At 40.9% G+C, this 21,661-nt stretch overlaps 1 protein-coding gene and 1 pseudogene across 1 annotated transcript in view; both read right to left on the bottom strand.

Moving 5' to 3' along the window:
* LOC147860587 (uncharacterized) overlaps nt 1-9,979 on the bottom strand; it is a 44,429-nt gene extending 34,450 nt beyond the window's left edge. Inside the window, exon 1 of the mRNA XM_087324475.1 lies at nt 9,381-9,979. Within this exon, the coding sequence (XP_087180601.1) occupies nt 9,381-9,916 (536 nt within the window). The 5' untranslated portion in view covers nt 9,917-9,979. The remainder of the gene's footprint in view (nt 1-9,380) is intronic.
* Nucleotides 9,980-17,138: 7,159 nt separating this feature from the next.
* On the bottom strand, nt 17,139-20,465 carry LOC147860586 (pentatricopeptide repeat-containing protein At3g09040, mitochondrial-like; annotated as a pseudogene).
* Nucleotides 20,466-21,661: the final 1,196 nt, after the last annotated feature.

The raw sequence follows: 21,661 nt of genomic DNA, 5'->3' as shown, positions 1-21,661 counted from the left end.
AGGGAAATCCGTCCAATTCCTAACTGTGCCGGCAAATCATGAAAGGAACAAGAGGGAGTTCTTGTCCCAAACGAAGATGGATTTTTAGATCGGACTGTTGCGGAGTGGGGAAGTGATAGTCTGAGAAGCCCTGATACCCCACACAGGAAGAAGACTCTCGAAGCAAAACAAGTACCAATCGGTCCAGATGGGGCATCAACATACGCAGCCGTAGCCGGAGGAATGAAGAAAGAATATCGAAAGGTAGAGAGTAAGTTACAGTCGGCATCAATAATAAAAGACGATGAAGAAATCGTGGGGGTAGTCGAAGAAGTGTTCTATGGGATCACGCTACAACGGCTTGAAGAGCTTGTGGAGGGTAAAAACCAAGAAGACCAGGTAGTCCCGGTGGAATCGGTCGAGATGTACGAGATCATTGCGAAAATGGGGCCAGATGTGTTCCGCAAAGAAGAAGTAATGGTAAGTACGAAATACAAGACCGTGGAGAAGAAAGTGAAACCGGCCGATAGCGAACAAAAGAGGAAAGAAGTCTCGGGAGATCCAACACTTCGAAAGTCCGTGGATATCGGACATGCCTTCTCGGATGAGACCCGGAAGAAACTTCGAATCGGTGGAGGTGGTTTCCTCTCACAAAAAGAAGAAGAACGGTTTCGTGAGATGCTGGAACAACATGGAAAAGTATTTGCATTCACATTGAAGGAGATATGGTGCGTTGATCCGAAGATAGTGGAGCCAATGCTGATCTTCACGATTGACCATGTGCCATGGAGCCTGAAGCCGATTCTGGTGCCGCGGGCGCATATTCCGAAAGCCATCGACTTGCTCAAGGAAAAGGTGGCAATGGGGACTCTAGAGCCATCAAACGCTCCATACTCAAATCGATGGTTTCCGGTTCCGAAGAAGAATGGGTCACTCCGATTTATCCAAGACTTGCAACCGGTGAACAAGGTCACGATCCGGAATTCCGGAGTCGGTCCGATAGTGGATGAATTTGCGGAAGCATTTGCCGGTCGCACGATATACTCCATCGGAGACCTATACTCCGGATATGACCAATTCCAACTAGCTGTGGAGAGCCGAGACATCACTACCATGCGGACACCAATAGGATTAGTCCGGATGTGTACGCTACCACAAGGCGCGACGAACTCTGTCGCACATATGATGAATGCGATGAACAAGGTGCTCCGGGATTGCATACCGGAGAAAACGATGCCGTTCCTAGATGACATTCCGAAGAAAGGGTGTGCGGTGGAAGAAAAAGATGAAGCTATGGATGAACGGGGATGTCGAAGGTTCGTAGTCAACCATATCCATGATTGTGAGAAAGTGTTACGGAAGTTAGAAGATGTGCATCTAACACTTTCCGGAGAGAAATCGGCATTCGGACAAGAAGAAATATTGGTAGTCGGACATCTATGTGGGCCCTACGGCCGAAGACTGTCACCAACCAAGATCGATGTGATTCAAGCTATGAAAGAAGTATGCGAGTCATAATCCGAAGTCCGAAGGTTTCTTGGAGCATGTGCATTCTATCACATATGGATTCCGCACTACGCACATATTGCGGACCCGCTCTATCACTTGTTGCGGAAGGGGAAGAAGTTCGAATGGAGACCGGAACACACCGAAACCATGAGGAAGCTCAAGAAAACACTACGGAGGGCTGAAGCTCTAAAGAAGCCGAACTATGACCGACCGGTTATAGTAACGGTTGATACAAGTCCAACCGGAATCGGATGGGTCATCAATCAACTCGACTCGGATGGTTTGCAATATCCGATCCAATTCGGAGCAAAGGTTCTCAACGAAAGGCAACGCGGGTATGCGCAAGTCAAAAGAGAATTATGGGGAGTCGTGTCGGCAATCAATTTGGATCGAGATTATTTGATCAGAGCCGAAGTAGTGATCAAAACGGATTGTCTTCCGATACTTGGGATGATGCGGTGTTGTACTATACTAGATGTGCCTATGCTAAGGTGGATTGCATATGTTAAGTCACCTAATCCGGAGGTAAGACACATCTCCGGAAAAGACAACGTTGTAGCGGATATGCTATCAAGGGCGCGGTTCGGAGATGACATAACCGAATCCGATAATGAAGAAGTTTCCGAAGACTACTTTGCTTCGGAGCACATATGCCGGGTGGACGTAATCCAAGAATTCCGGGAAGAAGAATACGAGGGAGAAAGCTTGTTGATCGGGAAAATGCTACAAGAAATCGAGGAATCATTGGAAAATAAAGAGAAGAGAGTCGGGATCCGAAGTAAGAAACGGCAAGTCCAAAAGTTCTTCTTGAAAAATGGATTTTTATGGAGGGAGCCGAAAAGACCGGGTGGCATACCACTTCAAGTAGTCGGGACAAAAGAGCAACGAAACCAGGTAATGTCCGAATTTCACGAATCTGATTGGGTTGGACATCGGGGAACATGGGCAACATTTGGGAAGATCAAGCAAAGATATTGGTGGAAGAATATTTACAAAGATGTCGCGGAGTTCATGGAAAGCTGCAAGAAGTGTCAAATCTACTCCGGAGTTGGACACTGAGATGAGTTACATCCGACATTCTCACCGACAATCAACTTCAAATGGATGGTCGACATTGTAGCCATGCCAACCGGGATCGGACAAAAGAAGTACTTGGTGTTAGCTCAGGAAGATCTCACAAATCAAGTAGAAGGTCGGGCGCTACGAAGAAAAACGTGTTCTACGGTATGTCAATTTCTTTTGGAAGAAGTGTTTTGCAGGTACGGGTGCGTAGGACAAGTGATTGCGGATCGGGGAGAACTTGACTCTGATAAAGCTAGGGGATTCTTCGCCAAACATGGAGTTCGGTTAACACTAACAACGGCATACAATCCGGAAGCCAACGGGAAGGTCGAGTGAGGACATCGTCCGATCTTCAAAGCACTTGCCAAAGCATGTGACGGAAGGGTGATGGATTGGCCGCAGATGCTCCCGTATGCACTATCGGTGGATCGGACGACGCATAGCTCCGTAACCGGTTATATGCCGGCAGAACCTATGACCGGACTAGCACCGGTAATGCCGATGGAAACCGCAATCGCGACATGGACAATGCTACCGTGGAAGGAAGAGATGAGCTAGGAAGAACTACTAGCGATCCGGATACGACAACTGGAGGGAAGACCGGAAGATGTAGCGGAAGCGTCACGCCGACAACAAGAAGCGCGACTCCGGAACAAAAGCTGGTTCGACACCAAGCACCGACTATGACCACAGAAGATTGAAGAAGGAGATTCGGTGATTGTCTATGACAGTAGTTTGGATCATCAACATACAACGGTACGGAAGTTCGCAAAAAGGTGGTTCGACCCATATGAGGTTCGGAAAGTTTTCGACAATGGAACTTACCGACTAAGTGAGTTGGATGGAACGATACTACGAGTGCCTATAGCAGGGAAACGGGTGAAGATCTTCAAGAAGTGGACTAACAACGAACCTTATGTAGCCATAGACGAGACCGACAATGAGGAGCAACCGGACAAAGATCGCGGTGATGCGGATAGCGAAGAAAGTGGACTTCAACTCATAGTCGACATAAGGGAAGATTCGGAGAGCGATACGGATGGAGGCGAATATGGAACTTCGGGAACTTCGGCACATACCGGAGGATGTGCGGGTTTAGAGGGGGTGAGTGTCGTAGTGTAATTCACACACTACGTGGAAATTGCATTTTGTCCATCCGAATAGAGAATGAAATACCCGGTGTCGTAGTGTATTTCGTACACTACGTGAAAAAGTAAAAATAATATAACCGATTTAATTACATATAAATAAATAAAATAAGAATATTAAGATATTTATCACCAATAAATAAAATAAGAATATCAAGATATTTATCACGTGCATAGGGCAGGATTCAAACCCTGTACCTCCACGTAGCCAAACCTCAACTTTACCATTATGCTACCTTATCTTTAGTGTTCTATAAATAGATTTAATAACTATAAGTGCTTTATTTGCGCCTACCTTTATTAAAAAGGTAAATCATGCATTTTTAGAGTGCGTGAATATTTTATAGAAAAACGCAAGCAACTAAAAAGTGACTCATGCACATCTAGCGTGCATGAGCACTATATTTAGCAAATAAAAGCAAGGATTAAAAAAGCATGTAGTTATGCTTAGTCTCTCCCATCACTACAATGTAATAGGTGTGTGAAATATTTGGAAATTGGATATATTTCCGAAAACACCAACCGATTAATATAATCGTGGGATTCACGAAAATAATATAATCTATACTTGTGGGATTCACAAGTTTCTTATATCTTTCTTTCAATCTAAATACATATTCTTATCTAAATATTGATTAATCGAATACAATACACTCGTGGGATTCACGAAATTTCTATCTCTCTTTCTAATAATCTATTCATTACTAGCCTCATCTCATATTCTTCTTTCTCCTAGTCCAAAACCCCGGTGGTTCCCACCCGACTCACGCAAACGATCCGGAGCGGAAAGGCACGACACCGGTGAGAACCGGACGAAGAGGAACCGGCAAGGAGGAATCGGCAAGAAAGAGCCGGATGAAGAAGGCCGGTGAGAGTCTCTTACGGGATGAAGAGACACAATTGTAAATAAAAGAAACATTAAAATTTCCATTATGTGCATAAGGCAAGATTCGAACCTTGCAACTCCACGCAATCAAACTCCAACCTTACCATTATACTAACTTATTCTAAGTGTTTCAAATATAGATTTAATACGTATAAAACCTTTATTTTCGCCTACCTTTATTAAAAGGTAAGTCATGCATTTTTAGAATGCATGAAAACTTTATTTATATGTACACTAATAAAATTACGCATGCACATTTAGAGGGCATGAACACTTTAGAAAAGCAAGAAGTTGTGCTTAGCCTCTTCCGTCCTTATATAAGGAGGAGAGAAAGATGTATAAGGTTGTTGGTTATTTTGAATTAAGTATTGATCAATATAAAAATTATTCGTGGGATTCACGATTTATGCATCTACTTCTTTCTTAACAACCTAAGTACCAATTAATATAGTATACTCGTGTGATTCACGAGTTTCTTATCTTTCTCTTTGCTATCTACTTGTAATTAATCTCTATCTCACGATCTCCTTTCTCCTAGTCCAAAACCCCAGCGGTTCCCACCTGACTCACGTAACGATCCGGCGCCGAGAGGCACGACACCGTTAATATTTTTTCCTTCTCAGACCGTTCCTCCGCTAATGCCGTCTCTGCCAGTTGCACTTCGTTCCGGAGCTCGATCATCCTTTCTTGTTGTCGATCGCTTTCGGTGATGAGCCTCTTGTACTCTGTATCTACATGTTTAAAATCCCGGTGCAGGCGGTCAAAATCTTCTGTCTTTTGCTTCAGCTTCTAGTTGATTTGGCAGCGAGCGCGGTCTTCCTTGTCCTTTTGTTGCCGAAGCTCTTCTTTGAGCCTTTCTATCTCTGTTTCCGCCATCCTTTGGAGTTTGTCCTTCTGTTGCAGCAATTTTTCTTTCTCCTCCTTAAGCCGGTCATATGCTTGGTGTCCCTTTCGCAGGTTCTCTTCTGCCCGGCGGAGGTTGTCAACAGTCTTCTGTTGTTCTTCCTCCACTGCTCTTTTCAAGTCTCGTTCTCTGGCCCTTAAGGCTTCCTGTGCGGCCAATTCTTCTTTTAATACGGCAAGCTCTTGTGCTTGCGTCGTAACTGTATCTAGAACTCTTTTCGTCACCGGGGTCTTATTTATATGTACAGTTGTCGATGTTTCATTATTCTGTACATTTACCGGAGCCACCGGTTCTGATTGCTGGGGTCCTGTTATGACCATCTTAACCAATTCTTCCCTGGCTATTTCCAATTCTTGTTCCAAGCTCCGGATCCTTGACCGGGCCTTCTCTAGTTCTCCGGTTGTGGCTAGCAACCGGTCCAATTGTGCTCTCTCTTCTGCCTCCATATAATGGACCACTCGGGCTATTTGTTCACCGATCCACCGTAGCCATTGGTTGTCGGTGCCTTGTTGCTGTGTCCGCGCAGAGGGTTGGCTGGTTTCTGCACTTGCTAGTGGCAGGTCTTGTCTGGTTACGTCGATTTGCAACTTTGGCTCCGGTTGGTTACCACTTGGCAGCTCTGGCTCTGGTTGGTCCTGGTGTGCTGGTGATGTAGACAACTGAATCACCGGTTCCTGGATTGCCATGTCCTGTCCCGCCGGTATAGCCTGTTGCGCAGGGAGTTCGGAACCGGTTCTGTTCGAGAGTGGTTAAGTCAGTTGTGACTCTTTGTAATGCTACGTTTTGCATTTCACATTCTCCTTGTTAATATAAACCTTCTTGAGTACTTCATTTCTTTTTATCAATCTATCTGTGGCACTTGTCAAGGTGCCAACCAATCTTCCCCCTTGATGCTTTGCCTCATCCACCTCTTCCATGACCTCTAAATTGATCTCCTCGCCTCTCTCTTTTCCATTTTATCTAGCAATAAAGTGGTTCAATGACTTGTATGTTGCTTTCATGTAGGGGCAAATAGTCTTGACATGTGTATTGGCAAATACTCTTCATAGTTAAGTGCTTCAATGATTGTATCGCTTTCATGTGGGGGACAATTGTCTTGTGTGTATGGTTTGCAAATGCTAGGTTTATGTTAGCCCCTTCTTTATTTTCTTCATGATCTTTCATGACTCGTTATCCTCTCTTCACTTCTCCTCAGCCATAATTTATGTTTTCTCCCTTTAACTCAAAGCTTTAAATATATATTGCGGAATACCCTTTGAAGTGTCCTTATACACAAGTTTTGACTTGGTTCCAAAGCTATGGTGATGGTCTTTTTGCCATCCATTAGATTATCCAAGCTCATTCCTTTTCATTTCATTTATCTACGAGTCTAAATCTATAAATAGAATTTGTTTGCTTTTCATGAGAGGGGGTCTAACGTGATATCCTCTCTTTATTTGATTGTTTGTCAAAAAGGTTTTCTTCACTTTATTGTAACCTTAGATTCAAACCCTTGACCTTTTTACTCCCATGGATACCTCTTACCATTTAAAGTAACTGAAGTGATTTTTTTTGCTTTTAAATATTATATTTTTATTATTCACCTCTTGATCCATTATCGAACTACACACTATTGCCATTTTCGTGCAATCCGTTGTATTGCACAATGTACAAACTCTACATACTACATATCATTGTACTTCTTCTAACAATGGAGACTGCTCATATTTTTCTATCACTTTGAGAAATTCTCATGGAGAATAAATTTGCAACAAGCTCATGTGAAATTTATTTTAGTCAATCCAATGTAGTCAACACACAAATGGGATAAATTATAATGCACTATATCAATGCCGATCACATTCAACTCAAATGAAGAAGAAATTACAAACATAAGAACAAGCATTAAACACATAAGTTTGGCAACATATTATTAAATGTTGTGGCTAAAACAACACCACAAAGGTTGCAACATAGAAATCTAAAGTAGAAAGGTTTTTATTATTTGGCCGACGCTACCTCGCGAAGGAAGCTAGTGTCATTAGGGTTGAGAAGTTATTCGAGAATCTACCATCATTGTTACATTCAGAGTAATAATTGTAAGATTCTTGTTGTGCCTTCATTGGGTTTCTCATTTGGCTTGACCGTCGTAACAATGCCACGTATGTTGAAAGCATTCACGCCTTCGAAGATGCCATCAATGTTGTCGACTGTAGGCATATCAATGCCATCGATGCGCGTGTCCTTGCTCGTGTATGTGAAGGGGACACGACATTTGGCAGTAGTGCATTGCACTTCCACCTTGGCCTACACCCATCAAAACCCACCCAAATGCTTAAAATAGAAATGAAAAACAAACGTAGTTAAGGAGCATGGAGTCGGGAGAGTGGAGTTACCCTTGTAGTGTGTTTCTAGAACATTCGATAGGGATTAAAAATGGTGTCTAGAACATTCTATAAGGAATTAAAGTGACATCTAGAACTTTCGAGAAATATTGTGTCTAGAACATTCTAGAAATATTATGATCTCAAAGGTATGGCGGCTCGTCTAGAAGGATTGAATTCTAGATGAATTGAGTATGGCATCTAAAACACTTCCTAGACTAGAAGGAATGAATATGGCGGTGGTGTTTTGAACATTGTAGATGGATTAAGAAGTGTTGTGTCTAGAACATTCTAGAAGTATTGCAAGAAAGGAAGGTATTTTAAGTTTATTTTTGTTAGAATATTCTAGAGAATTGCAACAGAAAGGAAGGTGTTTTAAGTTTGTTTTAAGTTCACCTCGGTTCGGGGTGGCACGTCCTTGACGGTGTAGGTGCTCTGGAATGTGAGAGAATTGGATATGGTGGAACCTATCTCTGTGGAGATGGTTCTTTGGGTGCCCACGGAGATGCTGGCATTGATGGAGACCACCTCCGGGATGCCGGCGCTGAAGCCCACAGAGAAGAAGGTGCTGAAGGTGTTCGATGTGGACCACATCTGCGAATTGGACACGGATTGAGTGAGAGTAACTTGGACCTGCAAATCTGTAGTGAGATCGGTGTCATTGAACATGGATCCCGATCCTACAAGAACCGGCGTGATCTCGCTGACCTCCGCCAGATTGAGCAGGTACTTTATGTTCAAGAGCTTGCGATTTAGCACGGCTTCCTTCACGATGAGGCGAGTAGTCCTATCGTTGATACTGCCGCCATTGGCACACAGCATGTCCTCCCAATACTCGGTGTATCTCCTGAGTATGAGATTGTTGGCGAGAGAGCGGAAGGCGAGCATGGTGCTGCTGAGCTTGAGGATATCGAAATGGCAATCTTTGTTATTGAGAGCATCGGAGATTTTATCCACGTCCGCCCAAATCCAGTTGGGGCTGCGTCACCAGAACTTATTGATGTTTATGTTACGCACTGCGACATTGCCGTCGAGAAGACGGATGATCTCGTGAGTAGACCCCAATTGGGGGCTGTCCCTCTTGAACTTGAGCCAGTTCTCCTCACGTTCATAGTGGTTTTCCACATACCTTATACATCGGTCTCAATAAATGAATTATGTTGGAATTTAACAAAGCACTAACAATTTTGTATATATATTAATTCGATGACAAAAAGAGAGACTAAATTATAATAATAAAGAGAGACTACATTTTATAGGTAGAAGAGCTCGTAGGGATGTTTGTAGTGTTAACCAATCTCTTTCGCATCAAAAGAATACTTGGTACAATACTATATGTGGTTACATTAATTTTTCTTCGTTTTATTTTATATTCGACAAGTTTGTTATTTATATTTAACGGTCATTATTTCTAATGTTTAAAATATTGTGACAAAATTTATTAATATGCATCATCATGATATTCATTTTCAGGTGCCGTGTGCGCCTTAACTTAAACCTTGCTACAAAGACGGATAAGATAAACTTACATGCCATTGTCGCCCAAGAACATGATGTAGCGAGGAAGGACCACGGCAAAGTCGACGGCCGAGGTGTCTTGGATCGCGGCATCGAGATCGGAGATGCCGGACGCGGACGCATGGAACGAACTCAGGACGGAATTGAGGTTGAGCCATTTGAGGTACGTGTCATCGAGCATGGATTGGAAGAGAAGGTGTCCGGTGGCATTGCGGAAGAGCTTGAAGTAGCACGCGGGGTCGGAAGTGGGGCTCGAGGGTGTGGTCTCGCGATCCGCCACAATGTAGCCGGACGAGTTGCGTTGCCAGAAGCGGCCATTGGGAGCACGGACCATTGCCACGCCTGTCTCGTCCGCATTGTAGAGCACCTCATGGGCGACCATACGGGACTTCGTCCTGGCCGTGAAGGTGAGGTACGGTACCCCGCCTCGCACTTCCACCACCAAGTAGAAACCCGCCAGCCCATACACCGACTGGAGTGCTATGAAGCGCGGAAAGCTAGCACCCGACACCAATGTAAGGGAAGTTGTCAATGCGATAGTCGCCATTGATGGGGGGAGACAAGGGTCTAGGAGCTAGGGTTTGGGATTTAGGGTTTAGGGTTTAGGGTTGTCAATGAATGAAGCTGCTGCGGCTGATGGAAAGGCCATGAGATTTATATAGGGTCATGGGTGTATAGAAACCCTACACGTGATTCGTGGCTCCCTCCGTCGTCTTCTTCTTCGGATAACAGAGATAGAAAGAGAGAGACCACAAAGAAAAAGACATGGTCGGTTTCTCTTATCCGAAAAAAAAAAGACGTGTGGCCTGTGTATAATAGTAACAAAAAACAGGTACGTTTTGACTGTTTATCTCTCTGTATGGACGGTAAGAGAAAATAAATATCTATAACTTAATTTATGACACCCATATATATAGATATATATATATATATATATATATATATATATATATATCTAACTTACTCTATCTGGAATGTACATTACCATCCCACATTATTATTTATGTAGCATCTTTACCCATATTATGCTATGTACATACATATGCCTTGGCCATTAAAGGTTGGCATGTGATTTCCCTCACCCATTCATTATAGGTTTGACTCGACAAGAGTTCCTTTGCTAATGACAACTCATATAATCACACTACCAAACTGCCCACAGATTATCAGCAAGAGAGTGTGTCAATTCTTACGTGCATGCATGTTTGTGATGTAAATGTGGATGAGAAGGAGATAGACCTCACTTCTATTGAATTGAGCATACGTGAAAAGACAGTTTCAAAAAGCAGATTTAAGAATCAAGAGTCGTGTCCTTAGACATGATATTAGTTTCGATATAAATCTTTTTAGTGCACCCTTTGTTGGTTTCTATCTCAAACAATCTAATTTTTTAGCTGGCGCTTCAGTGATGAAATGAGTAACAAATAATAATAATATTTCGACTATGTGTTGTACTTTTCACTAACGCTTTTCGATGAAGCGGTTAATCGTGGCATGACTCGTGTCACAACAATATTGTTGCAACTATGCATGGTCATGAAGGGTTGGGGTATGTTCACATACACAATTAATGGCAAACTTGATTTCTCAACAGTCACATTCCTATTTCAATTGTAGCATGTAGTTTAATTGACAAACTTGAATCCTGTGTGCTCAATTCAAACTTTGGCATGTGGTTCTATTTGTCTGCTCCAAGTGTGTTGGTGAAGATATATGCCTTTGAGATTTAGTATGAACATGTTGTCGTTCCACATCTTTGCCAATGATCAGTTTGCAAACATAAACCTATTGAACCTATGTCTCTCATGTATTCATGAACAACTAGATTGCATACTAGATAGATGAAACAAAAGGTTTTAGATATCCTGTGTTGTAAACGAAGGGCTTGCTAGGAAAATTGGTGGTTAGGAACTTGCAACCACTTGAAGTACCTTGGAAAATTCTCTAGCAAAGCAGATGGGAGATGTGGTTGCCAAGACACGATGGAAGTTGGCCAAGTGGCGCTTTTTGGGGGTTTGTGCCAGAAATGCGACCCAAATACCGGGGATGTACATAGAGTATATGTGTTGTTGGAATTATGAAGGCATGGCAAGGAATAAGAAAGGGAATTGTTTGTAGGTGGAGAAATAATGCATATGCTCGAATGTACATGCTTATTGTTTGGAACCCACTAATTAGAGATGTGGATGGGCTGATGATAGGACAAAAAGCAAGCTTCAAATTGACCAATTTAATCAATGCCCAAGGGAATACACTGGCAGATTGGAAGAGATTTCTATGTAATGATGTGGGCCTCTCAAAAGGCTAGAATATGGAGGATAAATAGGGGTAAATGCATGCTAATGAGAATTACAGATGCCTTTGCATGCAACAGGCAAATCTTGGAAGATGCAACCGTATGTCCCTTTGAAATGGAATGGACAAGACTTATTGATGCTGAAAATTATGTAATTGGAATTAAGGGAATGAGAGTCGGATCTAATGAGGCATGCGACTACAAAATAGAGCATAGAATGGTAATATGTGAGCAACCAACCTATCAAACTAAAAGGCCAATCTGGTTGCTTGCAAAAAATGGAAAGGATATGATAGTTGACCCCGAGCTGAGTAACCTCAAACCAACGACAATGTGTTAGCCGATAGAAGGGCATTCAAATAAGCTATCATGGGACACCGCGATGTATTTCTGGAGAACTCAAAGTCAAAGTGATGGTGTCAAGTTGGTGCAATTTTTCAAGTACAACACGAAAATCGGGAGGTAAATTATACTAAAACAAGAACACAAATATATATTGTAGCTCATAAATTCTGGATACAAGAGGGCATTAGCGAAAGGAGATTAGCTAAATTCTAGAAAATGATATGGCAAGACAGTGGTGATCGCAAGATAATGATGTGCTCATCGCTTATTGTGCATAGAGCCTTGCCCAATGTAGACCCTAGATGTAGTGCATGTGGACAACTAGAAAGCATTTCCCATTGTCTCTAGGAATGTCATGAGGCTACGATTGTATGAAGAGGGAATTACGATTTCTTTGCCATGCCTCTAGCTCATTTACCCTCAATTGGGGAGTCCATGTTTGTTGGAATTGTCTTGATGATGACATAGAGAAATTTGATAGCACATGTACAACTATGTATAAAGGGGACACTGGAGCTTTTTAATTGATCCCTGGTAACAGTGCACCTACAAGTAATGGCCAGAAGTAGAAAATTGGAGATCTATGGATGTTGCCAGCACCCATTATCATATGGTCCAACATTTGGAGTGCAAGATGTACCAGGGTATTTTCAGCAAACAAACAACCTCCTACAGAACCTATTAAGCTAATATGGCACACATTAATAACTACATTGAGGGCCCAATATCATCGGATTGATGTAACAAATGATGCTTCAAAATTAATGAGGTTGAATTTCAGAAAACAATGGTGTACTACACCGATGGTTGCAAAAATTGGAGTGGATATACAATGGCAGTACGTAGTACCGAGATGGTTGTTTCCTCCTCCCATTAGATGATAGAGGGGCATGGATGAGATGAGAAACATGGAGAACAAACATGTGGGCTATTTAGTGTAAGATAAATAAGTGATGTAGCCCATATAGAAGTAGGTAATGTCTAATGTTGTGTATTGTATGTCATTTTTAACTAATGGAGTATATTCTTTTAAGAAAAAAAAAGGTTTTAAATATCCCAAACTATGTCGCCTATATATGAAGTAAAGATTGACTGGAATCATAAATTAAACAATTGAAAAAAGACATTCTTAGTAGCAGTCATTAAGTAAAAAAGGCCAAACAATAACATGAAAATAAATTGTATGGTTGGCGCAATGTAAATTGGACTCAACTTGGTTTAAGATTCTTGAGTTTGGTGACCATATATATGCCTTTACGATTCAATATGAACAGTTAATCATAATGCACCTCAATATAATTGGTGGGTTCATGGACAACTAGATTCCACGCTAGATAAATAAGAGATGTTAGGTATCTCAAAGTATGTCTATTATAAATGAAGTGAAGAAGGATTGGGATCCTATTATTGAACAATTGAAAAATGGTATTCTTGTTGGCATCACTTTAAAGGCCAAAAAATAGCATGAGAATAATTCAAATGATAAATATAATCTAAAGTGAAATAACAACACATGTTACCAAGCTTGCAAGCTTAAGAGTGAGATTAGACTTTTTCTATTGCATCAATCTAAATGACATTGTGATCGTACCTAGAATATAGGTCACCGACTGAGTAGATAGACCTTCCGGCGAAGGCCTCCATGAATTGAGTAATGCTCCAGTCACATTCCAACAAGCGATGAATGATATTTTCTGAGATCAACTTGGTGATTTTGTTGTCTTCTTCTTGGATGATATTTTGGTATATAGTTGTGCCTTGTGAGATCATGCTCAACATGTTCAATTTGTTTTGCAAAAGTTGAGTGACAACTCTTTCTATGCAAAACATTCAAAAGTTGCGTTGAAATTGAACCTTCTCATATTGAAAAGGTTAAACTTTGGCCCATTCCTCGTAATATTCATGAACTGCGATCATTCTTAGGATTTTTTGTATTTTTAAGAAAATCAATTCGTAACTATTCCAAATTGACTACGACATTAACTAACTTTTTAAAAGGTCATCCACGTAAGTCCGCCAAAACAATTTCATGGAATGAACAACTTGACAAATCATTTGAGACACTCAAAGAGTATGTGGGTCAAGCTCCCTCTCTTCTATTATCGGACCCTTCTAAGCCTTTCTCAATCGAAACCGATGCTAGTGATAATGCTATTGGTGTCATTCTTTATCAAAGCGGCCACCCTATTGCTTTTGAAATTAAGAAGCTTGATGCTACTTAATCTCAGTATTCGGTTTAAGAGAGAGTTGTTTGCGGCAATACATGCACTTAAAACATGGAGGCACTATCTTTATGGAAAAAAATTTGTGGTTACAACAGACCATCAATCATTGAAGTATTTTTGTGACCAACCAGATCTTGTTGGTCATAAAGTTTGTTGGACTGACCTTATGCTAGATTTTGATTTTTCCATACGGTATCGCAAGGGTTCTATGAACACTGTTGTAGATGCTCTTAGTCACATTAAAGAAATTAACATGCTTAGTTTCACGGAAATAAAATCTAATATTTTAGATCGCCTTCGAGGGAAATACCTTGATGATAGTTATTTCTCAAAATATTAAACAAAAACCAAATCTATTTTAGATGCCATTACTAGCACCCTACCCTCGAAGACGACCTTTCACATTACAAGCGATTTGCTCTAGAGTCTAATCATGGACTCTTTCATGACCATTACCATGGAGTAAGCTTCAAAAAAGGACCTACATGATTCGACAAACAAGAAATTAGGTAAGGTAAGATCACATAACCCTTTGACAAACCAACTCACGAGTTTGTCATTTTACATTTTATCTTATGGTTTGCATCAATTATGCATGCTTTTGGCATGCATGATGTAAGCTTACATTGTCTCCCTTGCATTATTTGAGTGATAAGTAGTTGATCAATAGGTTTCACGTAGCACACAATGATAAAACTTCTCCACATAATTGAATTTGTTTAGCATATCACCTTGACGAACCTATAACCACATGTTAGGTTAGTCATCAAGTGTGATCTTGAAGGTCATAAACACATTACATTTGTAATAAGCTCATAAGCTTGAGGATTTCGTTTGAAGTGCTCCATGTGGTTATAAGCATCACCAAACTATGTAAACTTCAAGACCAAATTGCTAATTTGTGCACACTCACAATTGTCATTAATTGGTTTTTAAGAGGGTTGTATGGATTATCTCTCCTTTTCCATTAGGGAGATTAATGCATGTATAGCTTGTATGGCCACCCAAGGTTTTTGTGAGGTGTGGGTATCTTATATGAGTCTCAAGAATTTTGGTTCACTTTAATAGATTGTTGGCTTGTCTCTTATTGGATGTTTTTGTTTTCACTTATAGGTGTTGTGTAATACTTGGTCTAGCATACTTACCTTTGCATGGGAGCCTTTTCCAAAGGTGATCTAGCACATTTGAGTGTTATAAGATCATAATATATAGATTTAGCTTTATTAATAGTTGTATCATTCCAAGGTTCATTCTTGTAATGCTACTTTGATTTTGTGTTGTACTAGTTTGGTTGTATTCCTTTGAGCAATCAATCATATTGGCAATCCATTTCTTGTCCTATTATTCTAATTTCTAGTATTACATCGGCATGTTCATGTTGTAGTTTCTGCCAATGTATTTGGCATGCTAGCTGGCTCACACGTGTCTTGGTTCAAGTTTAGTTATGTTACCCTAGAGATAAACCAACCTCCATGCACATTGTTTTGTTCAGCTAGTACCTCATTCATCATTGATGAGTGATGTATTCGTTGTGTCATCCTTAGTTGATATCAATCTCCCATCAAACCATGAAAGTGCAAAGTTTGTACGAAGGTGTTGAGAATCAAGCTCAACTTGGTCTAGTGTGTGAACTCACCTTGAGAGTGAATAGACACTCCAACGGTCAAGAGTCACCATTATGTCACCATTATGTCACCACTTTGTATTCTAGCATTTAGTATGAGTCATAGAATCATATTCTATGGCACATAACTTATAAGCTTTCACATTCCCCATGCGCCATGAGTCTTATAGTTAATGAAGAGAGAGGGTGACTATATAAAGCACCCTCCTCCCTCCTTGTATAGTGTTGAGTCTTTCTCCTTTGTTAATACAATCTACCTTTCGTATACTTTGTGTGTGTGTCTCTCTCACACACACACATACGCACATAACACACATCTATTCTGCTTCACAAGAATCCATCTTTTGATTCTTTACAGGTAACACTCAATTTTGGCCCTCGCGTTCATCTTGAGTTGCCACATAATGCTCTTTGTGTCGGACCACCCCTCACCTTTTAGTCTCTACCAATGCCCACACTGGTTTGTCAAACATGCCACTTCTTGGGTCTACAATGAAAAAACCTTTGACTTGTACCATTGAGCTTGGCAATTGCATCCAAACACCCATGTTTAACCTCAACATGCCATTCCAAACAAGATACCTATATGGAGCTTCCCTCGAAAATGTCAGTCATAGTCAAATCTCACAATACATTAGAGATTGTGGTTGTTTAGAGGAACAATCACTCGCCATGAACATAATCTCTTTAGACTAAGTAGTAACACCAATGTCCATGAGACACTTAAGTTGTGGTTTCTCCCTTCCCTCTCCTTATCTTGTTGTTTTCAGATCATAGGGTTGCAAACCATAAAATTCATGGGTTCTTGTACATATTTTTTCACTTATTCCTTTTTGTTTTTGTTTCTCTCTCTTATCTCCCTTCTTTCCTTATTTTTTTCTTTTACTTTTGCCATAATACTTTTCCTTTTTACCCCCATTCCTCCATCCCTTGCCACCTTCTTGGTTCATCATCTGCCCCTTGCCTCTTGTCATCGATCACCCCCTCACCCATAGACACATCACTTTCTAACCGAAATGCCCCCACTTCTCACCGTGCTACCTCACCTCAACCTCCACATACACACTCCCTCCAAGATATATATATATATGTACATAGATTGATTCATGCGTAATATTCGTGGTATTCTACATCCGCAATATTCGCTATATTCGAGAATATAAAACGACCCCAAGAATATTATAAAACCATTCGTTTAGATGTATACATACATAGATACATACATACATACATATATGATATATACATACACACATATCACTCAAATCTTCACCAAATCTCCACCAAAAAAGGGTGCACACATATGCGCATGCATTATTTTCACAACAAGGTAATAACCCGTCTTCTTAGCAAGGAGTCACATTCAAGATGATATGTTTATTTGGTACCATAGGTCAAAATTGGCCTCCTCATCGACAATAAATAACTGATTTTATTCTCCATCAGGGATATTGATATTGTATAGAGTTTAGAGATACAAAAAGGTTTTGATTTGAGTAGAGTTGCTCTTGGGGGAGAGAATCTAGGGTGGGTATTTGATCTCACCCTAGGATCCACCCAATCCTTTTTCCTCAAATGGCCATTAGAAATGTTTGAATGTAGGAGGTTTATTTCTCCATCTTCTATAGGCGTTGAAGGGTGCTGCCTGGCCTAATGATGTTTGGCTGTAAACTTTTGTTAGTAAGAGATGTGTGATGCTCCCTTTATTGTTGTTAACTCGTGTTCAATAGAGTCAAACTTCTTTAGGAACTTGTCTCTCACTAAAGTTTGTTTTTCAATTACGATGCTTATTTTCAGACCCTTAGTAACATAGTTTCAGACCTTGTCCCACTAAGTATACAATCCAAATTTCCTACGGCATGTGCATTATTGTTGCAATTCATTAAGTAGTAAGAACCCTTGCAAGGCGGTGCATCAAACATGTCGCTTTCACATCTAACACGGTATGATTGGGTAGTTTTAGGAAATTCAGATCGGTCCTAGAGTTCTAAACTTTGTTCTATGTTACCGTGTTTAAGTGTTATGTCAGAGGAGGTGCTTGTTGAGTCGAACTGGCTGGCATAGTTACCTTGGATAAGGTTTAAATCCCTTTGTATATCTGCATGCATTGTCAACCAACCTCTGCATATTTTGTTTTGTTCAACCGGCCCTTCACTATCGGGCAACATTTGATTTATATTGTCTTAAGTCCTGAGGGTGGGTTTGAATTTAAAGAGTTCCCCATAAGGTGTTCTCCCTGTCGACAATTTTTGTTGCACAACATGGATGTGTTTTTGTTTCATCGGAGAGTTCTTTTCTCGTGAATACATTGTCTCTTGATTGGCTTCCAACTTCCAAGTCCTTGTGGAGAGATGTAAGTGAAAGGGAATAAAAAGTTTATGATGACCTTACAAGGGCATCAAATATTGCATTAGTATGTGTTACTCCAATAATATTCGAGATGGGCTCTGCTCATTCCATAGATCCTGCGAAAATTAAATTAAATATCTGTCTATCCATCTATCTCACTCATATTCTAAGCTTTACATTGCCCCACTTCTGAGCTTTACATTGCCCCACTTCCTACAAGCACCCAACATAGCATGCCACATCACACTGTTCGGATAAAATAGTGTTTCCTCCATTGCTATTATAGCTTTTTCTAACTGACCTGATCGGCCAAAAAGATCTACTAGGCATGTGTGATGCTCGAGTGTAGGAGTGATGCCATAATCTTTAATCATAGCCTCAAAATACATTTGCCCTTCATCCACCAGACCTCCATGATTGCAAGCATTAAGCACACTAACAAATGTAATTGGATCTGGCATATTATGTTGGGTTCTCATTCTATCGAATATGTGAAGAACCTCTTCAAGTTTCCCTACTTGGGCATATCCTGAAATAAGTGAAGTCCACGAGACCACATCATGAATTGAAACACTATCAAAAACTTTCTCTACATTCATTATGAATCCACATTTTGCATACATTTCGAGCAATGCATTAATAAAGCTCAAATCTGAGCCCAAGAGACCCATTTTCACATTTCCGGCATGTATTTGTAAACCTTTATCAGTAGCTCCCATGCTGCCACAGGTTTTCAAGATGCAAGAAAATGTGATATTATCAGGAGAGATGCTCTCGACCTTCATTCGGTTAAAGAGATCAAGTGCTTCCTTGCCATGATCATGCTGAACATACCCACTAATGAGTGTGGTCCAAGTAACAACATCTCTTATTATAAGAGTATCAAACACTTCCTGTGCACTACCGAGCACTTCACATTTTATATACATATCTATAAGCGTGCTTCCAAGTTCTTGATGCTTTTCCAAATACCCTATTGTTACAAGATGATCATGTATTTCTCTGCCCTTATCAATGATCTTCATGCTTCCACATGTTTTTAAGATGCAAGAAAAGGTAATGATATCAGGTGATATGTATTCAAGTTGCATTTTTTCGAAGCACATTAATGCTTCCTCATCATATTCATGATCAGTGTATCCTGTAATGAGTGCATTCCATGAGACGACATCATGACATGGAAGCTTGTCAAATACTTCACGAGCTTTCTCTAGCATCCCACGTTTTGTGTACATATTGACTAATGCATTACTGACAAAAAGATTTGTTCCTAAAACCCATTCCTGGCAATAGCATCATGTATCTCTCTACCCTTATCTAATGTCTGGACATTACCACAAGCCTTTAGGACGCAACAAAAGGTCACAGCATTGGGAGCGATACCCTCGGATTGCATATGTTCAAAGCAATTCAAAGCTTTTTCATTATGGTCCAATTGAACATAACCAGAAATCAATGCATTCCATGTGATCGAATCTCGAACAGGTAGCATCTCAAATACATTCCCTGCTTTTTCAAACATACCCCATTTAGAATACATATTAACCAAGGCATTACCAACATAGAGATTTGATTCAAGAAGCCCTATTCTATCAATGTGACCATGTATTTCAGTCCCTTTATCAACTGCTTGGATGCTTCCACAAGCTTTTAAGAGACAACAGAAGGTAATGGCATTTGGATATATGCCATCAAGCAACATCTTGTCATACAAGCAGAGTGCTTCCTCACCATGACCATGGTGTGAATAGCCCCCTATCAACACAGTCCATGTGACCACATCTCGGTACGGTAGAGTACGAAACACATCTCTGGCTTTATCAAGCATACCACATTTTGCATACATATCGACCAATCCATTTCCAATGAATTGATTCGTTTGCAACAATCCATTTGTGGCGATTTCTGCATGTAAAATACATCCATTTTCTACATCTTTTAGCTTACCACAAGCTTTCAACAAGGCAATAAAAGTAAAGCAACTAGGTTGTATGGAAGCCTCTTGCATGCTTTTGAAGGCATCCAGGGCATCTCTGAGGTTTCCACGTCTGATGCAGCCATGGATGACACTATCCCATGAGCATCTACAGTTAGATGCATGCATTGCAAAGGTAGCAGGAGCAGCATTCTTCATCCAAACCGAGGAATTCCGGATTGGTTCATGAGGTTCTAAACCAGTTTCTCCAATGATTTTTTCATTACGCTTCTCCTTTCACTAATCACGAGCAATTAACTTAACCTAATAGAGATTCGGATGATTAGTTGCTAATTATAATCTCTCTTTATCTTAATGACTGTAACCTAACACATGTTTGGTGTGGTATGTGATAGGGATCGGCAACAGCTCGACTCAAGCCTAAACCGTTTGGCTTAGCCGGCTTGAAAACGGCTTAGCGGCTCGGCTTGGCTCGAGCCTTGCCAAACCGGCTAAACCGTTTATAAACTTTAGAGAGAGGGGGAGAGTGACAACAGACAAGGGGAAAGAGAGAGAGAGGGAGTGAGGGAGACTAAACAGACAATGGGAGAGAGAGAGAGAGTGAGGGAGGGAGAACTACACAGACGTGGAGAGAGAGAGGGAGGGAGACAACATATAAGGAGAGAGAGAAAGAAAGAAAGAAAGATGTATTAACGTCTTCTAAGGCCAAATTTGGCCCATGAGACAATTGGTTTACAACAATAGAGTATTTATCCCGTCATCATAACTAAAAGACGAGGAGAGAGAGAGAGAGAGGGAGGGAGGGAGACAACATATAAGGAAAGAGAGAGAGAGAGAGAGAGTGAATGAGAGAGAGACTACACAAAGGGGAGAGACAGAGAGAGAGAGCCCAGATGGATGTAGCTCAATTGGTAAGGTTGCCCAATGGAGACCCCAGGTTGTCATGGGTTCAACCCCTACATTCCACAGTGGCATCTAGTGAAATAGAGATATATATGAAGTATATAACAGTGAGGTGAGAAAATTGGGTTTCAAACCCAAGACACAATGCTTGTAGTGTTATCGACTTACCACTAGGGTAAGCTAATTACGATAAAAAAAACAAGGAAAGAGAGGAACTACATAGAGGGGAGAGGGAGGGAGGGAGGGAGAGAGTCGAGACCACAGACGTGAGAGAGAGTGGGAGGGAGAGATTGTACAAACCGTTTAGGTTTGAGATCTCGTAAACAGTTTAGGCTTAGCCGGTTTGGCTTGGATCAGGCCAAACCGGCTAAGCCTAAACCGAACCGTTGCCGATCCCTAGTATGTGACCCATATTTACTCATACTCAATACATTTCCTTTGCCACTTCATGTGTTTCTCATGTCATGTAGGCCACACAAGAAGTGTTCCTCCCAACCCATAGTGCCAAGGAAGTGGCACAATTTCCTCTATTGTGTGAAAAGAGCCGAAGAGAACAATGAAGATTTTCATGCGTTGAATTTGATTCTCGGAACATCATAGATGAGAATAACCAC

Source organism: Azolla caroliniana, unplaced genomic scaffold, assembly GCF_043228905.1.
Source record: "Azolla caroliniana isolate FFs.n. ecotype wild unplaced genomic scaffold, voAzoCaro1.0.p SCAF_9, whole genome shotgun sequence".
NCBI classification, from domain to species: Eukaryota; Viridiplantae; Streptophyta; class Polypodiopsida; order Salviniales; family Salviniaceae; genus Azolla; species Azolla caroliniana.
The sequence above is the reverse complement of the archived record's forward strand: the minus strand, read 5'-3'. Positions and strand labels throughout refer to the sequence as shown.